Genomic DNA, 27614 nt, shown 5'->3' with positions numbered 1-27614 from the left:
TCCTCCTCCTCCTCCAGCCCCCACCACCTCTTTTTGGGGCCATCATCCTGGTGGGAAACTGAGGTTGGAGTCCTGACAAAAAAAGACCTGACAAAAAAACCCTGAAGGTCTGGCCCCAAAATGGAGCCTCCTGCCCCAAGCTTCACCTCAAAATTCTGCCTGGCTCTGCCTTCCCTGGGAGAGGTGGGCACAAAGCAGCCCAAAAGAGGGTGCCCGGGGGTGAAATCAGCTGGAGGCATCAAAAATGCTGAACGAGGTGAAATGTGAGGCTGCAGCAGGGAGGAGTCCTCCTGCCCACCCCCTGCCAGGCAGCACCTTGCAGCAACAAGAAGGTTGTTGTGATTCCTGCTCCTCTCCAGGAGTTCTGAAAGCCCCAGCTCTCCCCCTGAAGGCAGAAACAGGAGGGGTTCAGAACCCCAGACAAGGTTTGAGGTGCTGCAGGTCCCATCTGAGAGGTGAAGGTGAGAAATTCCCTGCTGCACACCCCCTTCATCACAGGCTGGCTGAGGTTGGGAGGGACCTCAGGGATCATCTCCTCCCAACACCTTTCATCCAGCCCAGGTTGCTCCAATCCCATCCAAACTGGCCCTGAACACCCCCAGGGAGGGGGCAGCCACAGCTTCTCTGGGCAATCAGTGCCTGAGGCTCATCCTCCTACTGTAGAACTTCTTCCTCAGATCCAGGCTGAGCTTCTTCTCCTGCAGTTTCCATCCATTTCCCCTTCTCCCATCACAGGACACTGATGCAAAATCCCTCTGAAGCCTTCCTGGAGGTTCCTTCAGGGACTGGAGGGCAGCTCTGGAGTTTTCCCCCTGTGCCAGAAGGAGGGGGATGAGCCTGGATGAGGCACTTGGTGAGCAGGATCCTGAGGTTTGGTCCCTCAGGGAGAGCAGTCCGGGCAGATCCTCCCAGGAATAACAACTTTTCCCATTTTTCTTGCACTTAGGAGTGTGTCCTTGGGTAATAAATTCAGATTACTGAGCCATTCCTTTCACCAGTGATTCAGAACATGCTGATTAAATGCTATTTCTTTGTTCCTCTGCACTAAAGGAGCTGTAGCTGATACAAACAAATTAGTTTCAAACTGTGAGGCAAGACTCACCTTGACTCCAGGCTGAAGCTGCTGCACATCTTGGAGGCTCTGAAGAGAAAAGGGAAACATTCAGTGGTGTTCCCTAATGCCTTCTAGTTAAATTGCACTAAAGTAATTCTTTTACTCCTAAGAAGCACCTAATTCCTCACTATTTTGGGGCTTCTGTACTATTTTAAGAGATTTTTTTTGGTTTTTTTTTCCAGGGTCCAGTCACGTGGAAGTTAAACAGCAAGCAGTCAGGTCTCCAAAGGATAATAAACTCTCTCAAATTACTTTGCTAATGGAACAAAGAGTACTGTAAATGTCACACACCATCCAACAAGAGCAGGAGAAACCCTTACATGAAACAATGGATCCATTAGCACTAAGCTTAAAAAAAAACAAAAACAAAACAACAAAACAAAACACAACAACAAACCCAGACCACAGCCTGGTGAGACTTTTGCACAGCTTTGTGGAGCTCCAAGCCAAACCAACCTTGTTTGTTCACTGGAATTCTTCAGCTGAGCTCCCCAAGTGAGCTCACTGCTCACCCACACTCTTGGGGCAGGGATTATTTAGGATCTCAAAGCCTTTTAGGGACACCAGTGAAGCCCCATCACTGCTGTGATGAACCCCACTGAGCCAGAGGAGTTATTCCTGCTTAAATCTGAAGTAGCAGAATTACTGCCAAACAGAATCACCAAAACTGACCCAAAACTCAGACCCAGGTCCTCTGAGCAGCCCAAAGTCCCCCCGGAGGTGTTTATTAAAGCTCAAGTGATGGGTATGACCACGGGTGAGGGGTTGTGATGAGATCCACCAGCTCCAGAACCTGACTCTGATGGTTCTGCTTGGCTGGAAGGATGAACTCTCCCACCCCCCCACATCTCCTGCCCACCCCCCCTGGTGTTTTGCCCCTTTTGCCCCTGCCAGCTGCAGGTGGCACCTCAGGAGCTGAAGCAAAATCCCCAGGAGGTGGCTGGGAGGTGACATAAACCCACCAAAGGATCAGGATGATAAAACGATGAAGCACGAGGGGCTGGCCTTGGAAATGGCCTTGGGAAAGTGAGGGAGCAGCAAAGGCAAAAATCTGAAGTGCAGGGAATAGAGGAGGAGGGAGGGGAGGTGCCATCAGATGGTGCCTCTGGTGCCAGCAAGGTTCTCAGCCCCCTCCAGCTCATGATTCAGTGTTTCTCCTGGAAGCGATTTCCAGGAACCAAGAGGAGCTGACAGCCAGGTGTGTGAGGGGCAGTGTGTACTCATTTGGCTCTGCTGGGGGTTTCCTGTAAGGAGCAGGAGCTGTGAGATGAATCTTTGCTTTGGCAGCTCTGAGATCTCCTCCCCAAATCCCACCCCACCCGAAAGTGCTCTCCTTTTTTTCTTGAGATTTCATTAGGTTTAGGTTTTATCCACCTCAGCACCCTCAAATTAAAGAATTTCTTCCTCGTGTCCAACCTAAATCTCTGCTCTTCAAGTTCTAAACCATTTCCCCTCATCCTCTCACTACACACCCGGGTAAAAAGCCCTACCCCAAAATAAATAGAAACAATAAATAAAATAATGAAATAAATAAACAATAAATTAAAAAATGAAAATAACACAATAAAAATACAAAAAGAAAAATAAAAATAATTAAAAAAGAAATTACAGCTTGTGTTTTGAAAAGCACACCCTGAGTCCCAGGGGCTTGGCAGGGGGGGGCTGGGATGGATTAAGCACGGTTGGGGTTTGGATCCCAGAATCACCCGGGTTGGAGAGGAGCCCTGAGATCATCCAATCCGACCCGGGATGCTCCCGAGCTTCCCAAACCCAGTTCTGCTCCGGGTCCAAACCCCGGGTGAGGAGCAGCGAGGGAGCTGCAGGCTCTGCCCATTGACGTGAGCTCCGGTAATGGGGTTTGAAACCCGAGCAGGTCCTCCAGGTCCTCCCCCTCTTCTGGGAACCGGGACTCCTCCCCCAGAGCCCTCATCCCGCTCCCTCCCCCCGCGGTTCCGCCCAATTCCCAGCCAGGTACCGGCTTTTCTGGGAGCTGCACTTACCCTGCAACTGCTGCTCCATCCCCAGCCTCCTTCAGACATCCAGCATCCTCCTTCCCCTCCTTAAGGACTTTGCAGAAAGGTTTGGATCACCAAACTGCCTTTGGGTTTTGGGGTTTTTTTTCCATCTTCTCACGAATAAAAGATCTGGAAGGAAAATTCCCTCGTTGTGCATCAAGTGCTGAACCCAAGGGCTGTGGGGGGTGGTGGTGCCTCTCAACGCTGAGCTTTTAAATAGAAGGAAAAAAAACCCACCATGTTTTGGTTAAAAGTAAAAAAGGTGACTAATTAAGGTGTAATTAATACCAGACTGGGGTGTTTCCTGCCGGCAGGGAAACAGCAGAGTGGCTCCTGCTGAAGCCCTCAGGCAGAGCTCTTGGTGTGTTTGATCCTCTCAGGGTGACAACCCAAACCCTGCCCAGTCTGGAATGGCACCAACTGGTTTGACTGGAGCTGGTGGCAGCAGGAGGGAGGGCTGAGGATGTGCCTGGGACAACCAAAGCTGCTCTTAAACCACCCAAAAACTCGTTTGCACCTCCAGACACAACAACCCCACAGCCTCGGGATGGCCAGGGCTCCACTGAGGTGCCTGGGGTGATCCCACAGCTCATGGAATCATTAGAAATAAAAATAAAAGCCTCATTTTTAACTGAAACTTCATCAAATGGCATTAAATTCCCCTGCTGCACGGGCAGGCCAGGCTGTGAAGATGAATCTCACCCTGGCAGAGCCTTTTTGGTCCCTTCTCTGGCAATATTCTGCTGCTGGGTGATAAATATTTCATCCTGAGTGAAGTGGGTTTGTTGTGCTCAGCTGCAGAGTTACCAATTACCCAAACCTGATTTATCGCTGCTTTCAATGACTCAAAAAAGCCTTTTTTTTTTTTTTTTTTTTTTTTTCCCCTCTTTCTGGTGATTATTTAGCAAGCAAACACAGCTCAGTCAGCTCTCCCCAGCCTGGATTTTAACCCTTTAATCTCAGGAGAAAACTCTCTCCCCCTGGCAGCAGGCAGGGCTCAGAACCCCGGGGGTGTCTCTGGGCTGGTGAATTATCAGCGATCAGAACTGTGAGGTGCGGGATCAGCACCGGGAGCTGCAGGGACCAGAGCAGCAAGGGGTGATCTGAGGTGCTGAGAGACCTCTGGGAACCAGCAATGGGGCATTGATGTTTGTAATGATTGGGTGGATGTTTATAAAACTAGATATTATGTTATATTATATTATATTATATATATTTACATATATTATATATTACATAATATATAATATATATAATATATAAAATAATATATAATATAATATAATATATAAATATATTATATAAATAAATATAATATACTATATATAATATTATATTAATATATTGATATATCATTAAATATAAATATATTTTTTATAATCATATCACTATCTTTATATTTTTATATCATAGAATAGAATAGAATATATAGTATATAACATATATTATATATAATATATACTATAATATATAATATTAATATATATTAATATAACATATAATATATAATTATAATATGTAATATATAACATAGGATATATTTTATATATTATATATAATATATATTATATATTATATATTATAATTATATATTCTATATATTATAATATATAGTATATAATGCATAATATATAATATAGTATATGTAATATACTATATTTTATATTATATAAAAATATAAAGATAGTTATATGTTGACATATAAGTTTTTAATGTACCTATTTGTCATATAATTACATTATGTGATTATAATAAAATATAAATATATATTTATAAATAACAAAAATATAAATATGAAATAAATATATAAATAATAAATAATAAACAATAAATAAATAATAAATAATAAATAATATATAATATATATAAGTATAAATATAAATAAATATAAAATATCAAATATCCAATATTTTTCTGGTTTATTGCTGGTTTATATTTCAGGCTGCTGGGGAGCTGAGAAGGGGTTTTAGAGAAGAATTAGGAATTTTAGCTTCTTTCTGTTGAGCTCCTGGGGGTGTGGACAGGGAGGACACAGAGGTGAGGTGTGAGGTGACACTGGGCTGTCCCTGCGTGGTTGTTTTGGGGCATTTTACAGCTGTTTGGGATCATGGAGTCAGGGAATGAGCTGGGTGGGAACTCTGAAGGCTCCTGGTCCTGCAGCCCCAGAAGCAGAGAGCCCCTGGGATCATCATCATCATCATCATCATCATCATCATCATCATCATCATCATCATCATCATCATCATCATACTCCCTGCCCCGCAGAGCTCCCCAAGAACCACACCACACCCCAGAGACCCCAAAACTCCCCCAGGGATGGGGTGGGGGTTCTGGGAGCCCCCCTGTGTCCTTTGGGGTCTCTGGCTGGAACCTGAGGGTGAGGAACCTGCCTGCTCTGAGCTCCTGGTGCTGCTGCAGGGGAACCCCCAGGGACTGACCCCCTGCAGGGGCTGAGGGTAACAGAATTATATTCCATTATAAGATAAATATAATGTAATAAATACATAATGTTTATAAATAATAGAAATATAAATATATAAATTTATAGATAAATTTATAAAGGTTTATAAATCATATGAATAATATAATAATATATATTATATATAATCTATAAATACAACATAATAAAATTGATATCATTATATAATTATATTTTATATTGTTATATTTATATTCTTACATCTTTATACAGCATATTTCCTATTGTCACATGACTATGTTACATGATGACATTATTGCATTCATATTTTATACTGACAATATAATCACTCCATAGAAATATTTTATTAGAAAAATATTTTCTATCTATTCCCTATCTATTATAAAATATACATTTCTATTTTATTCTACATTATTACACATTATATATTATTATATTTTATGTTGCTATATTTATATTATTACATTTTTATAGCATATTTTCTATGGTTACAATCTGTTACATTATTAGATTAATATTTTATGCTAACAATATACTCACTCTATGTAAATATTGTGTTAGAAAAATAATTTATATTTATTTTATATATTATATAAAATATATATTTTAAAAATATAATAATATATCATACATAATAGATATTTATATTATTACATTTTGATATAGCATATTTTCTATTGCTACATCATTATAGTACATTATTACATTATTACATTAATATTTAATACTAACAATATACTTTACATTTCGTTAGAAAAATATTTTATATTTATTTTATATATTATAGAAATATATATTTGTATTTTATTATATATTATTACATATATTATTATATTTTATGTTGTTATATTTATATTGTTACATTTTAATATAGCATATTTTCTATTGTTACATTATTATATTACATTATGATATCATTATATTAATATTTTAGAATAACAATAGATTCACTCTATGTAAATATTTTGTTATTCTTATTTTGTTAAAAATAATTTTAATTATTATTAAAATAAATTTTAATAATTTATTCAATTTAAAAATTATTTATATTTTTATATTTATTATTACATATTATATATTATTACATATACATTATTACACCTGTTATTATATTATTTATTATATTTTATGTTTATATTATTATATTTTATATAGCATACTTCCTGTTGTTACATTATTATGGGGCTGCATCCAGTTGGCAGCCGGTCACTAGTGGTGTCCCCCAGGGATCAGTGTTGGGCCCAGTTCTGTTCAATATCTTCATTGATGATTTAGATGAGGGGATTGAGTCCATCATCAGCAAATTCACAGATGACACCAAGCTGGGGGGAAGTGTGGATCAGCTGGAAGGCAGGAGGGCTCTGCAGAGGGACCTGGACAGACTGGAGAGCTGGGATGATCCCAATGGGATGAGGTTCAACACGGCCAAGTGCCGGGTCCTGCACTTTGGCCACAACAACCCCATGGGGAGCTCCAGGCTGGGCACAGAGTGGCAGAAAGGGACCTGGGAGTCTGGATTGCCAGGAAGCTGAACAGGAGCCAGCAGTGTGCCCAGGTGGCCAAGAAGGCCAATGGCATCCTGGGCTGGCTCAGGAACAGCGTGGCCAGCAGGTCCAGGGAAGGGATTCTGCCCCTGTGCTCAGCCCTGGGGAGGCCACAGCTTGAGTCCTGTGTCCAGTTCTGGGCCCCTCAGCTCAGGAAGGAGATTGAGGTGCTGGAGCAGGTCCAGAGAAGAGCAAGGAGGCTGTGAAGGGATCCAGCAGAATTGCTGTGAGGAAGGGCTGAGGGAGCTGGGGGTGTTGAGGCTGGAGAAGAGGAGGCTCAGGGGAGACCTCATCACTCTCTCCAACTCCCTGAAAGGAGGTTGGAGCCAGGGGGGGTTGGGCTCTTTTCCCAGGCAACTCTCAGCAAGACAAGAGGGCAGGGTCTCAAGTTGTGCCAGGGGAGGTTTAGGTTGGAGATGAGAAAGAATTTCTTTCTGGAGAGGGTGATCAGGCATTGGAATGGGCTGCCCAGGGAAGTAGTGGATTCTCCGTGTCTGGAGATCTTTCCAAAGAGCCTGGATGTGGCACTGAGTGCCATGGGCTGGGAACCACGGGGGGAGTGGATCAAGGGTTGGACTTGATGAGCTCTGAGCTCCCTTCCAACCCAGCCCATTCTGTGATTCCATGATTCTATATTACATGATTACATCATTATATTAAGATTTTAGAGTAACAATATGCTCACTCTATATAAATATTTTGTTAGAAAAATACTTTATATGCATTTTATATCTTATAAATAAATACATATATTTTATTACAGATTATAGCATGTAATTATATTATTTATAATATTTATATTTATACATATTTATATATATCTATTTTTATATTTATCTATATTTATCTATTACCACCCTATACATCCCCACGTCCTCCCTCTCTCTCTCTTCTCACACATTACCACATCACCCCAACAACACCCCCAGCTCAGCTCCCGCAGCTTCACAACACCCGGGAACATTTCCCTTCCCTAACACGAGTGGGAACCCCCCCACCCCCCATCCCCGCCCCTCGTGATCCCACCCCACTTCCAGCCCAGCCGGTCCCGGTTCCCCCACACCCCGAACCTCCCCGCTCCGCCCCCGCGGGCTCTGTCCCCTCCTTCCCGCGGTGATTGATGTCACCCGTGGGGGTGGGGGGGAACCTGCGTAATTTCACAGCCGAGTGACACTCGAGCCAGCTCATTACAGGCAGCAGCCTCCAGCTCATTCCCTGCTAATTGCCCTCCTTAATTAGTTGATCCACTTCTGGACAAACACACACACCCCTCAAAAAAAACCCACATTAAAACCGACACAAAACCCCCGTAATTGGGATCATTAATCCGAGTGGGGGAGGGGGAGAGGAACATTTCCTGAGGTAATTACAGCCCCCGCCATCAGCCCTTCCTAATTACTGAATCCCACTTTAACCTTGATTAAAGCCAGGCAGACATTACCTGCTCCACTCCTCGAGTGGGCTAAGTGGGGAAAGTGAGAGCAGTGCCCGTGGTGAGGACCCACACGGGGAAAATAACTTCATTTATTTATCTGCTTCCTAAAACCCTCCCCAGGCCTCTTGCTCTGCTCATGGAGTGAAATGGTGCTGGGCTGCAGAGCTCTGGGAAAGCTGTAATGGAAAGGATCAGTTTTTGCCCTGAAAGGATCAATTTTTGCCCTGAAAGGATCATTTTTTTTGTCTCAAAGAATTAAGGCAGAGCAGCCCTAAACTCACACGGGAAGGGATTTGGTGGAGAAAACCTGAATGCCAGAGGTGCTGCTGGTCCCACCTCCCATGAAACACAGCAGCAGACCCCAGGAATTCCCAGATTTTAATGGGGAATTTCAGGTGGGTTTGTCTCAGCTTCTCTTCCCAGCAAACACAGTTTATTTTCTATTTTTCAGAGGGACTGCAGAGGGCCAGGGAGGGACCTGAGGGCCACACTTTGGGCACAACAACCCCATGGGGAGCTCCAGGCTGGGGACAGAGTAGCAGAAGGGGAGCTGGGAGTCTGGATTGCCAGGAAGCTGAACAGGAGCCAGCAGTGTGCCCAGGTGGCCAAGAAGGCCAATGGCATCCTGGGCTGGCTCAGGAACAGCGTGGCCAGCAGGTCCAGGGAAGGGATTCTGCCCCTGTGCTCAGCCCTGGTGAGGCCACAGCTTGAGTCCTGTGTCCAGTTCTGGGCCCCTCAGCTCAGGAAGGAGATTGAGGTGCATTCTGCTGTGAGGAAGGGCTGAGGGAGCTGGGGGTGTTGAGGCTGGAGAAGAGGAGGCTCAGGGGAGACCTCATCACTCTCTCCAACTCCCTGAAAGGAGGTTGGAGCCAGGGAGGGGTTGGGCTCTTTTCCCAGGCAACTCTCAGCAAGACAAGAGGGCAGGGTCTCAAGTTGTGCCAGGGGAGGTTTAGGTTGGAGATGAGAAAGCATTTCTTTCTGGAGAGGGTGATCAGGCATTGGAATGGGCTGCCCAGGGAAGGAGTGGATTCTCCGTGTCTGGAGAGATTTCCAAAGAGCCTGGATGTGGCACTGAGTGCCATGGGCTGGGAACCACGGGGGGAGCGGATCAAGGGTTGGACTTGATGATCTCTGAGGTCCCTTCCAACCCAGCCAGTTCTATGATTCTGTGACTGATCTGTTCCATCCAAATCATCCCCTACCCATGAGCTGACACCAGCTCTGCGGGTCAGGGGGTGGGGACACAAAAACGGGGCCATTTTGTCACTTAGAATCATAGAATCATAGAATTGGCTGGGTTGGAAGGGACCTCAGAGATCATCGAGTCCAACCCTTGATCCACTGTGGTGGTTGCTAGACCATGGCACTGAGTGCCACATCCAGTCTGTTTTTAAATATCTTGTGGGACAGCCCGGCGGGGAGGGGACTGTCAGGAATGTTTGCCAAGCAGAGTGACACGGTGCTCACCTGGTGACACAGGGGGTGACGTGGCAGGACACAGAACACCTTCTGCCAGGGCTCTGGGGATGGGCTGGGTCTGGAAGCAGAACTTGGGTGTGGCAGAGGGATCCACTCTTGAGTTTTCACACCTTCCCACGGCGGGGATTCGGGAGAAAAGAAAGAAAAGTTTGGAAACTCTCCCTGCTTCTCCGCGCTGCCTTTTTTTTTTTTTTTTCCCCAGCTGCTTCCCACGGAAATGGCTCCCGACCCCGCGTCCTCCGCGCTCCTGGAGCACCCTCTCCTGTCTGAGGAGCTGCAATTCCCAAAGCTCATCCCACAGCTCTTGCCCGTCCGTCCCGACCCATCCCACCCCCTTCATCCTATCCCATCCATCCCGTCCCATCCATCCCATCCTCTCCCGTCCATCCTATCCATCCCATCCCATCCACCCCATCCTACAGCTCTGTCCCGTCCGTCTCATCCCGACCCATCCATCCCACCCCGTCGTATTCCTTCCATCCCGTCCCATCCCACCGCATCCCCTCCCCTCCATCCTATCCATCCCATCCCGTCCCGTCCCATCCCATCCCGTCCTGTCCATCCCATCCTATCCCATCCATCCCGTCCCACAGCTCTGTCCCGTCCGTCTCATCCCGTCCCATCCATCCCACCCCGTCCTATTCCATCCATCCCATCCCCTCCCGTCCCATCCCATCCCACCCCCTCCCCTCCTGTCCCCTCCATCCCCTCCCGTCCATCCCACCCCGTCCTATTCCATCCATCCCGTCCCATCCCATCCCGTCCCATGCCATCCCGTGCCGTGCCATCCCGTGCCATCCCATCCCACCCCAACCCATCCACCCCATCCCCTCCCCTCCCCTCCCCTCCCGTCCATCCCATCCCACCCCACCCCACCCCACCCCACCCCATCCCATCCCGTCCCCTCCGCTGCCTCCGAAAGCCCCGGGGTACTCAGGGTCCCCCCGGGATTCCCCTCACCCCCCGTGCTCTGCCAGGACGCACCCAAACCCCATTTCTGGGAATTCTTTCCCACTTTCCACCCATTTATTTACTTTTATTCCCCCCCACTCTCACAGGGTTCCCACACCCCCCCAGCGCTCTGCCTCCTAAAACCAACCCAAGGAGCAGCCCGGGAGGAGCTACCCGGGAACAAACCCCCTCAGCAAACACCACTCCGCCAGCCCTGCTGCTGGTAGGTCCCCAGGACCCCCCGCACCCCCTCTGTCACCGCAGCCCCTTCCTCAGGGCAGAGCCCCGGGGATGGGCCCGGCTGCCCACGGCTCCTCACAGCCCGGAGCAGGGGGCAAGATCGGGGGCTCTGCGGGGTTGGAGCAAGGCCCGGGGGTCCCCCTGTCCTCCCCACAGCCCCTGAGGTGACCTCGGTCCCCCCGGTTCCCCCGGTCCCGCTCCGCCTCTCCCGGGATCCGACACCAAATGGCTCCCGCCGCCCGCCAGCCCCTGAGGAGACACCAGCGAGAGGCAGACAGAGAGGCCCGGCCGCCGCGGCGCTCCGCACACCGCTTCTCTATGGTACGTGGGGCCAGCCGGAAGTGCCGTCAGGCGCGGTGGCGCTCTAGCGACGCGTGCAGGTCATTAGCGGCACCGCGGCGCCGCTCTAGGCGGAGTCTTTATGGTCCCGGGTGGCCGGGGATCCGCGGTGGGTGGAGCGGCAGCCGCTTTCTATGGTGGGCGGGCGGAGAGTCGCCGTCCGGGGAGGCGCTCTGCGCCGCCCTCTCGATGGTGCGTGCGGTGGCGGGGCGGTGCGGGGCCTAGGCCGCGCGGGTCGGCACCGCCATGGCCGCCTCGGCCTGCGGGGCTGCGGGGCCGTCGGACGGGACGTGCGTGCTGTGCTGCGGGGAGCTGGAGGTGGTGGCTCTGGGCCGCTGCGATCACCCCATCTGCTACCGCTGCTCCGTGCGGATGCGGGCGCTGTGCGGGGTGCGGTACTGCGCGGTCTGCCGGGAGGAGCTGGGACAGGTGAGGCCGGGACCGGGCGGGCCCAACCCCCCCCCCCCCCCCCCCCCCTCAGAACCCCCCGAACCGGGGGGAACCGCGGAGAGACCCGGCGAACCCCCGGAACCTCCGGGGTTGGGGGGGGTTCGGCCGCTGCTTCGCTGCCATTCGGGGAAGGGGGGGGGGGGTGCGTGTTGGCTGGAAAAAGGGGAGAAAATGGAATATAAAGGGAGAGTTTTGTTCTCAGATCCATCCAGGGTCGTTCTGCGGAGCTGCGTGACGTGATCTCGGGTGACTCCGTCCCCCGTGGGGTTCCGGGGGGTGTTCAGGGCTTTGTGTTCAATCCCCCCCCCCCCCAGCTCCGGCCCCTCCTGTAGTTTCGTTTCCTCCCCAGGTTTTGGGATCGGTTTCTGTTTCCCTGCCCGAGCCCTGAAGGATTCCTGAGGGCTGAAGGGAATGCGGGGAGGGCAGAAATCCCCCGGGAATGGGTTGGGATGGGAAAGGAAAGGATTATATCGGGGGAGGGGGCTCTGCCCTGGGTTTTCTCCCCCCTCCCACAGCTGAGCTGCTGCTCTTGGCCCCTTCTGTTGTTTAAAGGGTTGGGGGCACTGAGGAGCTGAGGCTTCCTGACCCCCCCCCCGGGCTTTGTGGGGGACAGGAAGGTTTGGGGAGTGAGATCCCTGTCCCAGGAGTGGCCTCTGGACAGAGGGAAACTCTCTGGAAGTCTTTTCCTCGCTGCCCATCCCCTGAGGAGCTGCTGCTGCTCTGCTGCCCCTCCTGGGATGTTGCTCCCCAGCCTCCAACCTGCTGCTCCCAGGCCCCTCCAGAGCTGTGGGATGTTCCTGGTTTCTCTGCCCTCACCTCGGGCTCTCTCAGCCATCTTTGCTCATGATCAGTTTATAATTACCCTTCCATTACCATTGACTCAGAGCTCATTTTTCAGGACTCTGCTCCTTTTGTTTTTTCCCCCCCATTTCCTTATCTCCAAAAAACCCCACTGCTGCAATCCTCTTCTCTCTGCCACCTGCCCTGAGGGGGAAAAGAAAAAGAAACCTTTCATCTCTTTGGGGCAGAAATCCCATCCCAGCTGCTGCTGGGTGAGCTCAGTGTAGAGGCAGGACCCAAAAACGTGTGGGCTCTGCACATCCCTGCCCTGGTGATGGCCCAGCAGTGGCTGAGGGAGGGGGAACTCTGCAGGTGAGTGGCTCAGAGGAGGAGGAGGAGGAGGAAGCAGGAGCTGTTGTTGTGGTGCTGAGCTATGCCCTGGCCTGAGGGAAGATCCCAGGAGCTCCTCCTGAGCTGGGATCAGGCCCAGGGGATCCAGTGGTTGGGATGGAGATGGGTGAGACTGCTCCAGGAACTGCTGCAGGGAATTGTCTTGGAGTCCCCTGTTGGAATCTGCTTTCCAGCAACTCCCTTCCTCTCTTCCAAACCTCACAAAATGAAAGCTCCAGCAAACTGCAACCTAAACTGTTTTATTTTTGTAACAACTGGAGCTGGGCAGAGCCAGCAGCCACCCAGCAGCCTCCAGCTGGGTGCTCTCTCTATTTCAAGGCTGCTGTTTCAGCAGGGTGGGTGCAGGCTTCATTCTGGGCAGCTTGAAGGCAGCCACACTCTCCAGAAAGCTTTAAACCCCCAGACCCTAAGGATTTATTCCTGGAATTGCAGCCCAGGAGGCTGCTGGGGTTCCCTCAGGAGGGGTGTGTGGTGCCAATAATCTGGAAAGCAACACAGATCTTTTGTTCCTTGTTTTCCTGGTAGGTAAGGGAAGCAGGAACTGGTGTCCCAGTTTGATGCCAGTGCCCAATCCCAGCAAAGTTTCTTTGCAAGGTTCCTGGCAGGCAGGGTGGGGGTGAGCTGGTTGAATTTCTTGGCTTTCAACAGAGCTGTGACAGGAAACCAGACCACAGGAGAGTTCCCCAACTTAGTTCCAAACCCAAAGCCTCCTGGGATCCCCTTTCCTCTGAGCTCCCTGCTGGTCAGGAGCAGCTCTGGGACAAGAGGCTCTGCAGGTGTTGTCCCTCTGGAGCTTGGGGGATTTCCTGAGGAGTTGGATCTGGGATCCCACAGCCCCAGGGTGCTCCTCCTGATCTCTGTGTTGCCTGCAGGTTGTCTTTGGAAGGAAGCTGACCTCTTTCTCACCAATAGCACTTCACCAGCTGCAGCACGAGAAGAAGTATGACATTTATTTTATGGATGGAGAGGTTTATGCACTGTACAGGTGAGTCCTGGGGGTCCTTTCCCTGCTGTACCCCCAGAGCTGCCCCTTCTCACCTCTGTCACTGGGGAGGTTGGTGGCTTTGGGAGGATGAGAACCTGGCTGGAGCAGCTCCTCAGGGCTGGAGCTTTAATTCCCCAACACATCACCCAGCAGCCTGGATCTCTCAATAACAAGTTGCTGCTTTTAGCTGAAAGGCTGCTGTGGAAACTGGGAAAGACTGGGATACTGGGATAGTGGTGTAATTGTCACTAGTGCTGTGTCAGGAGTGACCAAAAGCAGCTGCACCAAATCCTGTGTGGTGAGAGGGGTGACCTTGGCTGCTCCACATGGGAGAGCAAAAGGGAGAAGTAAAAAAAAAAATAAATAACCATGCAGAGTAAAAACTGGCCTCAGCATCATGCTCTGAACAGATTTTTTCATAATGTGCTTAATTGGGAGGCTTTGGGCTAATTAAGAGCAGTTAGAAAGGACAGAAATGGGAAAAAAGAGGAAACCTTGAGGCAGGCAGGGGCTGGCAGCTCCTGACACTCTGGCTCCTCAGCTCTTCTCTTGCAGGTGAAGTTTCTGGTTCTGCTCTGTTCCCTGGAGGGTGGCAGAGTTGTTCTTGGCACGAGCAGGACCCTGACCTCCCTACAGAGCACTGGGAAGGTTTGGGGGCTGCTGAGGGAGAATCTGATGATTTTTAGGAACTCTTTCTCTGTCCCTCAGGAAGCTGCTGCAGCACGAATGCTCTTTGTGTCCAGATGCCAAACCTTTCAACACCTTTGCAGATCTGGAGCAGCACATGAGGAAGCAGCACGAACTCTTCTGTTGCAAACTCTGTGTTAAACACTTAAAGGTGAGCTTGGTTTGGGCTTTTTATTCTTTTTTAGGGGGTGGCTGAGCAGCACCCAATTTTTTCCCAAGTTTCTCTTTCTGCCTGCAGTGAGGTGGTTGCTCCAAGTCTTTTCTTTTTTTTTTTTCCCCCTAAATTGATGAATGTATAAAGCCTGAATGTTCTCAGAGGATGATACTGTAAAGATGAAATTGTAAATTAAATCTCAGACGATATTGTAAATTAAACCCAACCTTCTGATGGTCACTCCTCTCCCCCACTGTGTGTCAGTACCAAACCCAAACTGACAGGAGGTTACTCCTGAGGCCTGGGCAGACTTTGTTACATCTGTAAAGGGAGAGATTTGGTGACTTCTTAAGACTTGCAGTGACTTCATCAGCTCAAACTGGAACTTCATATTTGGTGCCACTTTGGAAAGCAGCAAACATCCTGGAGCAAGGGGTTTATTTCTAAATAAGAGGTTTTTTCTTTCTTTTATTTCTAAGATCAGAGTCAGTGGAGCAGGGCAGGATCCTTGTGGTTTCTGTGTCCTTAGAGCTCTGGTGTGGAGGTGTTTCCTCCCTCAGCAGCACTGAGGGAATGTGAATTCCTTGGAGAATTCCCCAAATGAGAACTTTTCAGCTCAGAATATTGCACGGATCCTGCTGCAAAGTCATAAACTTCCATCCCTCTGCTCTTATTACATATATAAATTTTATATATACATATATAAATATATTTTTTTCCCCAACAGAGATTATAATTTCAAGTTTGTTGCATTATGGCAACACAGAAAAATAAAAACTGTGAGAGAGGGAGAGAGAGGGCAGCGAGGTGACCGGGATCTGCTTGGAGCGTCTGGACGGAGCCAGATGTGGGTTGAGCTTTCCTGGGGGGCTCTGTATGAATCCAGAAATTTCTCCTCCTCCTCCTCCAGATTTTTACCTACGAAAGGAAATGGTATTCCCGGAAGGACCTGGCCCGGCACCGAATCCATGGGGATCCAGATGACACCTCCCACCGTGGGCACCCCCTCTGCCAGTTCTGTGACGAGCGGTACCTGGACAACGACGAGCTGCTGAAACACCTGAGGAGGGATCACTACTTCTGTCACTTCTGTGACTCTGATGGGGCTCAGGAGTACTACAGGTCCGTGCCACCACTTGGTTCCTCTTTCTCTTGCTTAAACTTTGAGGGGAAAATCACTCGGGTCTGCTTGGAATTTTGGGGGGAGTGGTGCTTGAAGATAAAAGGCAGGAATGGCAGTGGGGTGTTCCTCACACCAGGAGCCAAAGGAGTCACCCTCTGGTTCATCTTTTAAAGTTTTCTTCATTAATGTCAAATATTCATTAAAACCATGTGCAGGATCTGCATCCAGCAGCAGAGGGGGGCAGAAAAGGTGTCCAGGAGGGCTGGGCTCCTGCAGCAGATTACACCTGGAGTGGAGCTGGGTACAAACACCCAGAGCACTGAACATACTGCCACGTGTGGGATGTTCCAGTCTCCCCCAGGAACATGCTGTTTCCTGCTTTATTGTGATGCTTCAGCCAAGTTTTCCCTTTTTTTTGAGAGAACAAGGCATTCCCAGGAAAGGTTTCTCCCTGGTGAAAGCAAACCTTTAATTGGAACCACATCCAGTTTGGGGACAAACATGCAGCAGTGGTATTTTGATATTCCTGTTGCTCCAAATCCCTTTTCCACTGCTGGATTGCTCTTCCAGCAGGATTCCTGCTTGCTGCTGCTTTGTTTGCACTCTGAGCTGCTGAGAGCTCTGCCTGGTTCATGAATTAAAAGTTAAGACATGGCAGCTGCTGTCCTGTTAGGGGTTAACTCTGAGACCCCAAAGTTCACCTGCAGAGCAGGTAGGAGCCCATTCCCAGCCCATTCCCTGCCCATTCCATTTCCAGCCCATTCCCAGCCCATTCCCTGCCCTCAGCCCCAGGTGCACAGCTGGGTGACTCCAGTGGGTTCAGTAACACCCAAACCCAGGCACTGAGGTCTTGGCTCGCACCGGAGCGCTTTTCAGGTGGAAAATTCGCCCGGGGGTAAGGAAGTGGAGAGTGCCTGGGCTTGTTTGGACCTCCCCCTGGCAGAGGAGCCTCCTGAACTCAGCCTCCCCTCCTCTTCCCAGCGATTACGAGCACCTCCGGGAGCACTTCCGAGAGAATCACTTCCTCTGCGAGGAGGGGCGGTGCAGCACGGAGCAGTTCACCCACGCCTTCCGCACCGAGATCGATTACAAAGCCCACAAAACCGCCTGCCACAGCAAGAACCGGGCCGAGGCCCGGCAGAACCGGCAGATCGACCTCCAGTTCAACTACACCCCCCGGCACCAGAGGAGGAGTGAGGGTGAGGCTGGATGGAGGGAGGGGGGGATGGGAGTGTGTTTGGAGGGTTTGGTGGATGGGTCCTACCCTGGGGGGAAATGCTGTAAAAAAAAAAAAAAAAAGGGGGGGTGAATTTCAGGAAGGAGATTGAGGTGCTGGAGCAGGTCCAGAGAAAAAAAAAACAAGGAGGACAAATCCTGTGAGGAGAGGCTGAGGGAGCTGGGGGTGTTGAGGCTGGAGAAGAGGAGGCTCAGGGGAGACCTCATCACTCTCCAGCTCCCTGAAAGGAGGTTGGAGCCAGGGGGGGGTTGGGCTCTTTTCCCTGGCAACTCTCAGCAAGACAAGAGGCCATGGGCATAAGAATTTTTTCCTAATATCCAACCTAAACCTCCCCTGGCAGAGCTGAAGCTTTCACACCTAGCATCTCCCTCCTTCCCAAGCCCCTGCCACCTCCTCAGTCCCACCTCCAGAGAGCATCAGCCTCAACTCTGAGCATCAACTCCACCCATCCACTGCCCCAGTTCATCTCTGCAGGAGCAGAACCAGAAGCAAGCTGGGTGCAGAGATAAACCTGGCTCCATAACCTCTGCCATGCTCCCTGCAGCCCCAGTTCCACCCAGACCATTGCTGTGTCCAGTTCTGGGCCCCTCAGCTCAGGAAGGAGATTGAGGTCCTGGAGCAGGTCCAGAGAAGAGCAAGGAGGCTGTGAAGGGATCCAGCAGAATTGCTGTGAGGAAGGGCTGAGGGAGCTGGGGGTGTTGAGGCTGGAGAAGAGGAGGCTCAGGGGAGACCTCATCACTCTCTCCAAGTCCCTGAAAGGAGGTTGGAGCCAGGGGGGGGGTTGGGCTCTTTTCCCAGGCAGCTCTCAGCAAGACAAGAGGCCATGGGCTTCAGAATTTTTTCCTAATATCCAACCTTAACCTCCCCTGGCAGAGCTGGAGCTCTAGGTTGGATATTAGGAAGGAATTCTTTGCAGAGAGGGTGCTGAGGCATTGGGATGGGTTGCCCAGGGAGGGGGTGGATTCTCCATCCCTGGAGGTTTTTAAGAAGAGCCTGAACGTGGCACTGAGTGCCATGGGCTGGGAACCACGGGGGGAGTGGATCAAGGGTTGGATTTGATGATCCCAGAGCTCCTTTCCAACCTGGGTGGTTCTGGGACAGGACCCTAGAGGGTGTAGGGTTTGTCCTTGAAGATCACCAGAAGTTGACCAAGAGGGCCCCAGGCAACCTGATGTTGTTTCAGAGTTGGCCTTGCTTTGGGTGAGGGGATGGAGCATCCAGAGGTCTTTTGGTGCCAACATTTTTGGAACTTTTCCCCCTGTGTGTGGATTTAATGATCACAATGTAATTTTAGGGAAATTGCTGGCTTTCTTTCTCAATTTGTGATTTGATGAGTGGCATCCATTGCAGTGGATACAAAGCACTGATGAACGTGGAGCCAGAAACCAGAGCAGTGCAGAGATGGACATGCACATCAACTTCTGTGTGCAACTGCCTGGAGGGAGATCTCTGCATAAAACCAAAATTACTGACATCAAAACTGTCACATCTGTCAAAAAACTGTCAAAACTGACATCACAGGTTACAACAACAGGAATCCAGATCCCACAAAATGTATTCTAATAGAATCAGTGGATCATTAAGGTTGGAAAAGACCTTCCAGATGATCGAGTCCAACTGTGTAGCAATCCTGAAGGTTCTTTAATCACCAGGAGGAAATTGAGATTGATTTGTGTGTACCAGTGTATTTTCTCTTTGCTCAGGCATGGTGTGATGCCCAGAGTAGAGAAATAAGTGCTGACCCCTCCCTCTGTTCAGGTGTTGTAGGTGGAGAGGACTATGAAGAAGTTGAGAGGTACAACAGGCAAGGGAGGGCAGGCAGACTGGGTGGCAGAGGAAGCCAGCAGAGCAGGAGAGGCAGCTGGAGATACAAGAGGTGAGTAGCACAATATTTGGGGGATTTTTGTGGTGTTTTTTTATGTCCCAGTTCCTGATGTTTCAGTGGGTCAGTAGGAAGGAAGTGGGTAGGGAATCTGGAAGCTTCTGTAGTGAATCCTTGGGAGCAGAAGGAGGTTCAGTCCCAGCCTGCTCAGGGCTGATTGCAGCCTTGGGCAAATAATTTTGTGTGGTTTGACCCAGGAAGCAAACAATGTAATCTTCAACTTGTGAGTTAAATACTCTGAATCCTAAACTAATTTCAGCAACTGTTTTTATGCTAACGTTTCTAAATAGGATTTTCTGAAATAAGTGGCAAGTGTTTGCAGCTTTAATGGGCTGTTTAGTCTGGGTAATGATGAAGTTCCTGTTGTAAGGACCATGCTTTTCACTGAACTAACAGATCTCTGTGTGGCCAGGCTGAATGCTCTGGGAAGAGAAGAGGGTTAAGTATTGAAATGAAATTTTGCATTTCTCCTGTCTCCTCATCCACACAAGCCCTCAGTGCTTTATACAGACTGCACATCTCTTTGGTCTTCTTTTTCCTGGCTGGGCAGTCAGCTGGTTCATTTCTGGTGGTTTCACTGGGGATCCAAAATATCCATCTCTGAGCACTGCTGTCTTGGTGTCACATGTGGATGGTGCATGTGTTGAGAGGTGATGACAAACCATGTTCCCAAGAATGACTGTGGCCTCCAAGAGTGACTTCACAGGTCTGAAGAACAGAGGGGAGAGACAGATCTCCCTGCGCATCCTTGGTACTGTCTCTCCCAGTTCACCCAGTTCACTTTCTTCTGGCCTGGGTTATCCCCAGCTGTGGAATGTGAGACCCAGGGGTGGATGTTGTCTGTCTCAGCAGCAGTTCAGTGGTGGGTTTGTTTGCAGCATCTCAGAGGAGGCAGAGCAGGAGCAGGGACAGGCAGTGACCTGAGCTGAGGCAGGAGAGGTGCTGGGTGAGCTCTCCTGTCTGACCATGAGCATCCATCTTGTTCTGCAGGGAGGAAGAAGACCGGGATGTTGCAGCAGCAGTCAGGGCATCCGTGGCAGCAAAGAGACAAGAGGAGAAAAAAAGGGCAGAAGAGGACAGCAGCAGGGGGAAAAAGGAGGATCTGAAGGATTCTGAAGTGCTCAGCTCCAAACGTGTGCCAAAGCCTCCAAATGATGTGACAGGTCAGTGCTGAGGGCAGGATTGCCAGGAGTGGTCCCCACAGGGCAGAGCTCTGCAGGATCTGCATCCAGCAGCAGAGGGGGGCAGGAAAGGTGTCCAGGAGGGCTGGGCTCCTGCAGCAGATTACACCTGGAGTGGAGCTGGGTACAAACACCCAGAGCACTGAACATACTGCCACGTGTGGGATGTTCCACCTCCCTCAGTCTCCCCCAGGAACGTGCTGTTTCCTGCTTTACTGTGATGCTTCAGCCAAGTTTTCCCTTTTTTGGAGAACAAGGCATTCCCAAGAAAGGTTTCTCCCTGGTGAAAGCAAACCTTTAATTGGAACCACATCCAGTTGGGGACAGACATGCAGCAGTGGTGTTTTGATATTCCTGTTGCTCCAAATCCCTTTTCCACTGCTGGATTGCTCCTCCAGCAGGATTCCTGCTTGCTGCTGCTTTGTTTGCACTCTAAGCTGCTGAGAGCTCTGAGTTCATGAATTAAAAGTTAAGACTTTGCAGCATGGCAGCTGCTGTCTTGTTAGGGGTTAACTCTGAGACCCCAAAGTTCACCTGCAGAGCAGGTAGGAGCCCATTCCCAGCCCATTCCCAGCCCATTTCTTCCCCTTAGCCCCAGGTGCCCAGCTGGGTGACTCCAGTGGGTTCAGTAACTCAGAGGAGCAGCTGCCCAGTGGTTTGCACGTGTTAAGTGTCATGAATTTCCTGGGTGCTGTGGTCAGTACACGATGATGTGAGTGCAGTTAATTGAAGGAAATAGTGATGCATGGATTAAAATTGTTCATTTTGGAATGTCATGGTTAATGACATCATCAGCTGCTGAAAATAGAGCTTGCTAATGCTACTGTCATGTTCATTGATGGCTTCCAGTCTGAAATGAATGGGTTTTAAGTTGAAAATATTTCTTTGCTCTTTTTTGTCCATATTCCAAAAGAAGCAGCTGCTAATGGTGCTCTAAGCCAGGATGACTTTCCAGCCATTGGATCAGCAGCAGGACCTCTCCCAGGGTAAGTTTCTGCAAGGCTGCAGCAAGGAGAAGTCAGATTTAGGAGCTTCCTTTTCTTCAGAAATTCAGGACATCGTAATTGTCCACATCAGTTTAAGCTACAAATGCCCCTGCCCTGCCCCCCTGCTGCCTGGAGCTGCTGCTCACCTCTGTGAACTGCATCAGTTGTTGCTTCAGCTGGAGGCTTGAACTTTTGGTGGTGCAATTTCAGGGAAATTCTCAATGTTCTCCATTCCAGTCATTTTTAATCTGATACTTTATCTTGAAGGAGCTGTGTACTGTAAGCTGTGAAATTCTCTTCCCTCCTGGACTCGGTGGTGATGAGAGGAGTCTCTGGAGGCTGTGGCAGCTGGCAGGGGGCTGTGTGTGCAGCTCTGGGGGAGGTGAGGGGTACCCAGGTGATGCTGCTAGCACTGTGAGGCCAGCATGACTCCTGGGAGGGGACTGTCCCCCCGTGACAGCCTGGCTGTGGGGCATTTCCATCCCATGAAGCTGGGTCAGTTGTCCCATCCTGACAGTCTGAGGTGCACAGCCAGGTGTGGAGCTGGTCCCGTTGCTTGGGATTTCTGCAGGTGTGGTGTAATGGGGGTGTTCTTTCCCTTCCCCTTCCTCCCAGCTCTGCCCAGCCAGCAGCAGTGAAGCTGAAAGAAGAAGATTTCCCAAGCTTGTCCTCTTCTGCAGCCCCCCCCATCCCCTCTGGCATCTCCTTGTCCTACACGGCGACCACAAAGAAGGCGGCTTTCCAGGAGGAGGATTTTCCAGCTCTGGTGTCCAGGATGAGGCCAAACCATAGAACAGTGACAAACATCACCTCTGCCTGGAACAACGGTTCAGGCAAAAACGTGGTCAAAGCCATGAGCAGCCCATGTGTCAACCAGGCAGCCAAAAAACCCTCCCTGAGCAGCACCAAGGGAAGCAAGAAGGGCAATAAACTCTCTCACTCGGACGACGAAGACGGCGCTAGCGGCTTGACGGCCCAGGAGCTCAGAAACACACCCACCATGTTTGATGTGTCCTCCTTGCTGGCAGCTTCTACCTCACAAACTTTTACGAAGGTGAGCAAGAAAAAGAAGACGGGGGTGGAGAAGCAGAGACCGTTGTCCCCACACCTTTCCCAGGATTCAGCCTTCCCCAGGCCAGCGACCGAGAAGCTGCCGGAAGCAGAGCAGACACCCAGCGCCCCTGACAGACCCGTGGCTGTCACCAATGGTCACTCAGAAAAGCCATCAGCCATCTGCAGCACACCCAAAGAGCCCCCTGGCCTTAAAAAGCCCACAGTGACTACAAACAAATGCCCTTTACCTCAGGAAGACTTCCCAGCTCTTGGGAGCTCAGGATCGGCGAGGATGCCCCCGCCACCAGGTAAAAGCCACAGGGCACAGGCAGCCCTGCTCAGGGGTAGCTTAGAGAAAGGTGTGAGGGGTGTAACCTGCTCCTGCTGGCTGTGATGGGAGGAGCAGTTGTGTCAGGACACACACGGTTAGGCTGGGAGGTTAAAAAAGGCATCCTGGGTGACAGGGATGGGCTTTAGGTGTCCTTGGGTGAAGAGGTGGTGGTGCTGAGGTTCCCCCACCCCCTGCAGCTGCTCTCCAGATGAGCAGCCAGTCTCTGTCAGGTGTGGCTGACACATACCTGAGCTTTTGTGCTTCAGGAGATAGTTTGGAAGCCACTGAGGGCCAAAAGGGAATCTCCCTTTGGCTGTGACTGTGCCTGCTGGGACTTGCTGGTCGGTGTGCTTGGTCACTTTGGTTCTGTGTTTGCAGAGATTTCACCCCCTGGCTTTTAGTGGTGCCATTATCTTGTAAAACTGGGGTAATGTGGCAACAACTGTGACTGACAGCTGCTTTGGTGACAGGAGTGGCCCCGGGAGATGCTTGCATAGCTGGGGTGTTCTGGGCTGCTCTGCAGCTCCAGCTCAGTGGAGTGTGCCAGAGCACACTGGTGCTGGTGTGACTCCTGAGGTGAATTCTCTTCACTTTAATGATGTGAAACTGTTTTTCAGCCTGAGTTGGAGTCTGGGGTTTTTAAAAAGAAATTATTTTCTGTTGAAAAGTTAAATTAATAGTCAAATCACTTTGTTTGTAGAGTAACAACAGCCACTCTGAAGCTCTGCTTGACCTGACTGCTTTCCACTTCTCTCGTTTTTTAGGGTTTTTCCCTGCACTGCTGGCTCTCATTTCTCAGTGCTTCTGGAGAGTACATCAGAGCACTGGTGTTCATTTTAGGCAGTGCTGTGTGGGTGCCACAGATCCATGCTCTAACTTCCTGCCCCTTCCCTGTTCTCTTTTAGGCTTTAACACTGTGGTGCTATTAAAGAGTCCTCCTCCACCTCCGGGACTGTCGGTGCCTGTTAGCAAACCCCCTCCAGGTTTTGCTGTTATTCCATCCACCAATATCTCTGAACCTGTCACTACATCTTTGAAAGAGTAAGTAAAAGTCCTTGAGTTCTTGTTGCTGTGCACATGACATCTGTGTGGTGTCATTTGGGCTTCAAACACCACCTGAAGGGCTCCGAGGGGATTACTGGGAGTGCCACTGCAGAGCCCAACCAGGCTGTGGAAAAGGAGGAGGCCCTGGGTGGGTAAAGTCTGAGGAGGAGTCAAACCTGGGCAGTGTGGGGGCTCAGATTTGTGTCTTCCATACATTTATTTGGCAATCTGTGTCTTCAACATAATTCTTAACCTTTCCACTGCTCTGAGTCCCAGAAGCAAGGAGCTGAAGCACCATTCCCTTGGTGACCTCTGAATGCTCTCACTGCTCTGACCTTCCCTGGAGCTGGTCTCTTGCTGGGGCCTTTCTGGGCTAGAGGGAGAGGAGCTCAGAGGAAGAGGAAAATGCCTGTAAATTTAATCCAGGGCTCTGTGTTAATTACTCAGGTTTATTTGTGGTGTGGTCTTGGTTGCTCACATCTTTTTAGTGACCCTGCCTTACAAAATGGCTGGTTGAGGCTGCATTAAAATGGCATTTTAAACATTCTGCCTAGGTAAGGCTGGGATCTGTTGCAGTAATCCCACAGGATGTGTTCCAGTGTCCCCCCAAGTCTGCTGCCTGTAATAATTCACATGCAGCTGGGTGGAGAAAAGGGTGCAGAGGGGAGCAGCTGTGTTGGGTACCTCATGCAGCATCTTTGTGTAACATGGGGTGGTGTCAAAAGTCACTTTTGATCTTCTCACATGCAGGCCAAAACTCTGTCAGGGATCCTACTTGATACCTGAAAACTTCCAGCAAAGGAACATTCAGCTAATCCAATCCATTAAAGAATTTCTTCAAAGTGATGAGTCCAAGTTCAATAAATTTAAAACTCATTCTGGGCAGTTCAGGCAGGTGAGTGGGCAAGAGCCTTTGGATTCCCCCATCCTTCCTCTCTGGGAGAAAGTGAATCCCAGCGAGAATTTATTTTATTTATATCTGTTTGGTTTTGGTTTTTTTCCTAATTACTTTGTTTCTCTTTTGACTGCAGGGTCTGATTTCTGCAGCTCAGTATTACAAGAGCTGTCGAGAACTGCTTGGGGAAAACTTCAAGAAAATCTTCAACGAGTTGTTGGTGTTGTTGCCGGACACAGTTAAGCAACAAGAACTGCTTTCTGCTCCACAATGATTTCAGAATCAAGGAAAACAAAGCTCAAACAATCCAAAAGAACAAAAAGAATGTGTGGCAGATGGACTCCAACTCTGATCTCGACTGCTACATCTGCCCCACGTGTAAGCAAGTACTAACTCAGCAGGACATTGTCACCCATAAAGCTTTGCATATTGAGGATGAGGAATTCCCTTCCCTCCAAGCAATCAGCAGAATCATCAGTTAGCTTTCCTCACGACCAATAAAAGAGTCTCTCTCTCTAAATATGCACTTTCTGCAACGTGGTTTGGCAGTGTAGGAGAGCTGGGGTGGGTTGAGTAGTTGGGTGACTTAGAGAGAGCTCTCTCAGTGCTGTTCAGAACTCCTCTGGACTGCCTGGAGCTGATCAACACCCAGAGTCTGAGCTTCCCAAAAGCAGGAGTAGAGTTAGGCTGAGCTGGCAGGGTGGGAGGGCAGGGAGGGGATCCCTTCTCCTGGGCCAGAGCTGAGGAAATCCTTTCTGAGCTGCAGACTGACAGGGGGCAGGGGGAGCAGCATCTGGTTTGGGGGGTTTCTCTTTTTGATTTCTTTGGGGGCTGGGGGCTGATGATGCTGAATCACTGCAATGAACAGAAGCAAACTTGGCTTCTCTTAGAATATTCTGATCATTTGTGTGTGTGTGTGTGCTGTTTCTGTCACCACAAAGCTCACAGCAGTCAGGGGTGCAAAGTGCAGGAAGGGAAATGCTGCTGCTCCTGCTGGTGGGGCAAAGGCAGCTCCTGGCTGAGAACTGAGGAATGGGACTGATCTGTGGGATGAGTTGAACTTGAGGTTTGAAGTTGCCTCTGACCTTTTCTGTAACCTGTTCTTTAAAGAAACTTCTTTTGTAGCACTGCATGGGGAATGCTGATGTCAAAGCTTTACTGCCTGTAAAGCACTGCACAGAAATATGATTTCATGACTGCCCTGTTTCTCCTTTCTTGGCTGTTACTGGTGGGAGCTCCAAACAAAACAGTATCCTGGGCCATTAAATGCTGCTGCTCACTCACCCTGCTGATCTGCAGTGCCTTTTGAGTGCATTTCCCTGGTTTTTGGTGGTCTGCACTAAAGGAGGATCCTTTGTTCAGGCATTTACATCCCCTGGGGATGCTGCTCTGCCATGGCCTCTGCATTCCACCTCCTGGACACCAGAGGGGGATGGATCCTTCCTCCGAGGTAATGACTCCAGCTGGGACAGGATGGAGTGACCAGAGTCCTCCTGGCTGTGGTTTTTTGATCTTCTCCCATCCTGGCAAACCAGGTTTAAGCTCTTTCTAACACTTAGGAATAAAGTTGAGTTAAATTTAATGTATTTTTAGTGGGAAAAAAAAAAAGAAGAAAACCAACCAACAATACTGCTTTTATCTAAGCATCATTTCTATGAAATTGAGCCCAGAGCATTGCTGAAGAGCTAGTCCTGGCTCCAGAAAGTTTGCCTTGCCTTACACCTGTGATTTTTTTTTTTTTTTTTGCTTCCTGCCAGGCTCCACAGTGCTTTTGATTTCTTTTCTGAATTAACAAAGACTCTTCCCAGAACTGGAATGTGCTGTGCTCAGCACAGGGCCCAGGCTGCCCAGCCCGGGGTGGGACAGGGGAGGATCCTTTGCTGCATGCATGAAACTCTGAGAAAGCTTCCACCTTCCTGCTCCCAGCTGGGCTCCTGGGCACCATGGTGGCACTGCCACCACCACCATGTCCCCTCTGCTTTGGCAAGTTCTGGGACAAGGAAACTCCTGTTCCCTCTGTCTTCCCTCCTTTTGTTCCTTCCGTGGTGGCAGCTGTGGGTCCCAGGGGATGGGTGCTTGGGTCCCAGGGGATGGGTGCTTGGGTCCCAAGGGATGGGTGCTGCTGGATGTGTCCTCCAGGTGCTCCTTGGCCTGAGGCTGCAGTTTTATTCCTTGTGCTCAGCTGCTTCAATAAAGCATTACCCACTTTTTTCCCCCCTTCTTCTGGTTGTTTTGAACTCTTTATTGAAAATAAGTTGCAGTCGGTACACGGACACTGAAAATAACATCATCAGGGGTTGTCCTCTCAAAAGATATTTTCATATATATATATATATATACAAAAGTTGTAAACATTGGTAACTTATTTCCATACACAGTCCACTTGATACTACAATGCACAAGGCAAGTGACAGCTGCAGGGGGGGTGAAGCACTCTGCTCACACACAGGGAGCTGCAAAAGAAATCTGCAAACCACTGTTTGGGCTCAGTTTGACAGCAGAACTCTCCAGGAATCTGAGGTTCAAATGCCTACTGCAACACAAGGCAGCTGAGCTGGGGCTGGGGGCAGCACAGTGAAGTTCTCAGCATCACTGGGGGAGGAGAGAGGGAGGGTCTGCTGCCCCCCTCCCCAGCTTCCCCAGGCACCAACCAGGACTGGGAACAAGACCCCCCCCCCCCCAGCACACCTGGGGTGAAGTCTGGAAATCCAGCCAGGAGTTTTTTTCAGGAGCAATCCTGATCCCCCAGGGATGGGACTCAGGAGGAGGCAGTGCCCACGGGTTGGTTTTGGTGGCCTCACAGCTGCAGGAGGGAGAGGAAGGGACAGAGGAGCCCATCAGGAAAAAAGCCACGGGTG

The 27614-nt window shown here is 49.7% G+C and overlaps 2 protein-coding genes across 2 annotated transcripts; one reads left to right on the top strand and one right to left on the bottom strand.

The window, feature by feature from the left end:
- Nucleotides 1-571: 571 nt before the first annotated feature.
- Nucleotides 572-11805, bottom strand: LOC115599173. The gene is made up of 5 exons (XM_030459986.1): nt 11790-11805; nt 11388-11580; nt 10016-10137; nt 1103-1141; nt 572-955 (listed from the first exon to the last, which is right to left on the bottom strand). Exons 1-5 carry the CDS (start codon nt 11803-11805, stop codon nt 633-635), a joined length of 693 nt encoding a protein of 230 aa, XP_030315846.1. The 3' UTR covers nt 572-632.
- Nucleotides 11779-26968, top strand: ZNF598 (zinc finger protein 598). Its single transcript, XM_030460237.1, is given in 13 exon segments — nt 11779-11986; nt 14071-14183; nt 14892-15021; nt 15935-16146; nt 17129-17346; nt 19143-19260; nt 20257-20429; nt 21361-21433; nt 22049-22794; nt 23723-23858; nt 24612-24756; nt 24893-25021; nt 25023-26968. Coding segments are annotated over 13 exon segments (2592 nt in total). The 5' UTR covers nt 11779-11803; the 3' UTR covers nt 25239-26968.
- The last annotated feature ends 646 nt before the right edge of the window (nt 26969-27614 follow it).

Source organism: Calypte anna, chromosome 14, assembly GCF_003957555.1.
Source record: "Calypte anna isolate BGI_N300 chromosome 14, bCalAnn1_v1.p, whole genome shotgun sequence".
Classification (NCBI taxonomy): domain Eukaryota; kingdom Metazoa; phylum Chordata; class Aves; order Apodiformes; family Trochilidae; genus Calypte; species Calypte anna.
Note: the sequence above shows the minus strand (reverse complement) of the source record. Positions and strands in the feature narration are given on the sequence as shown.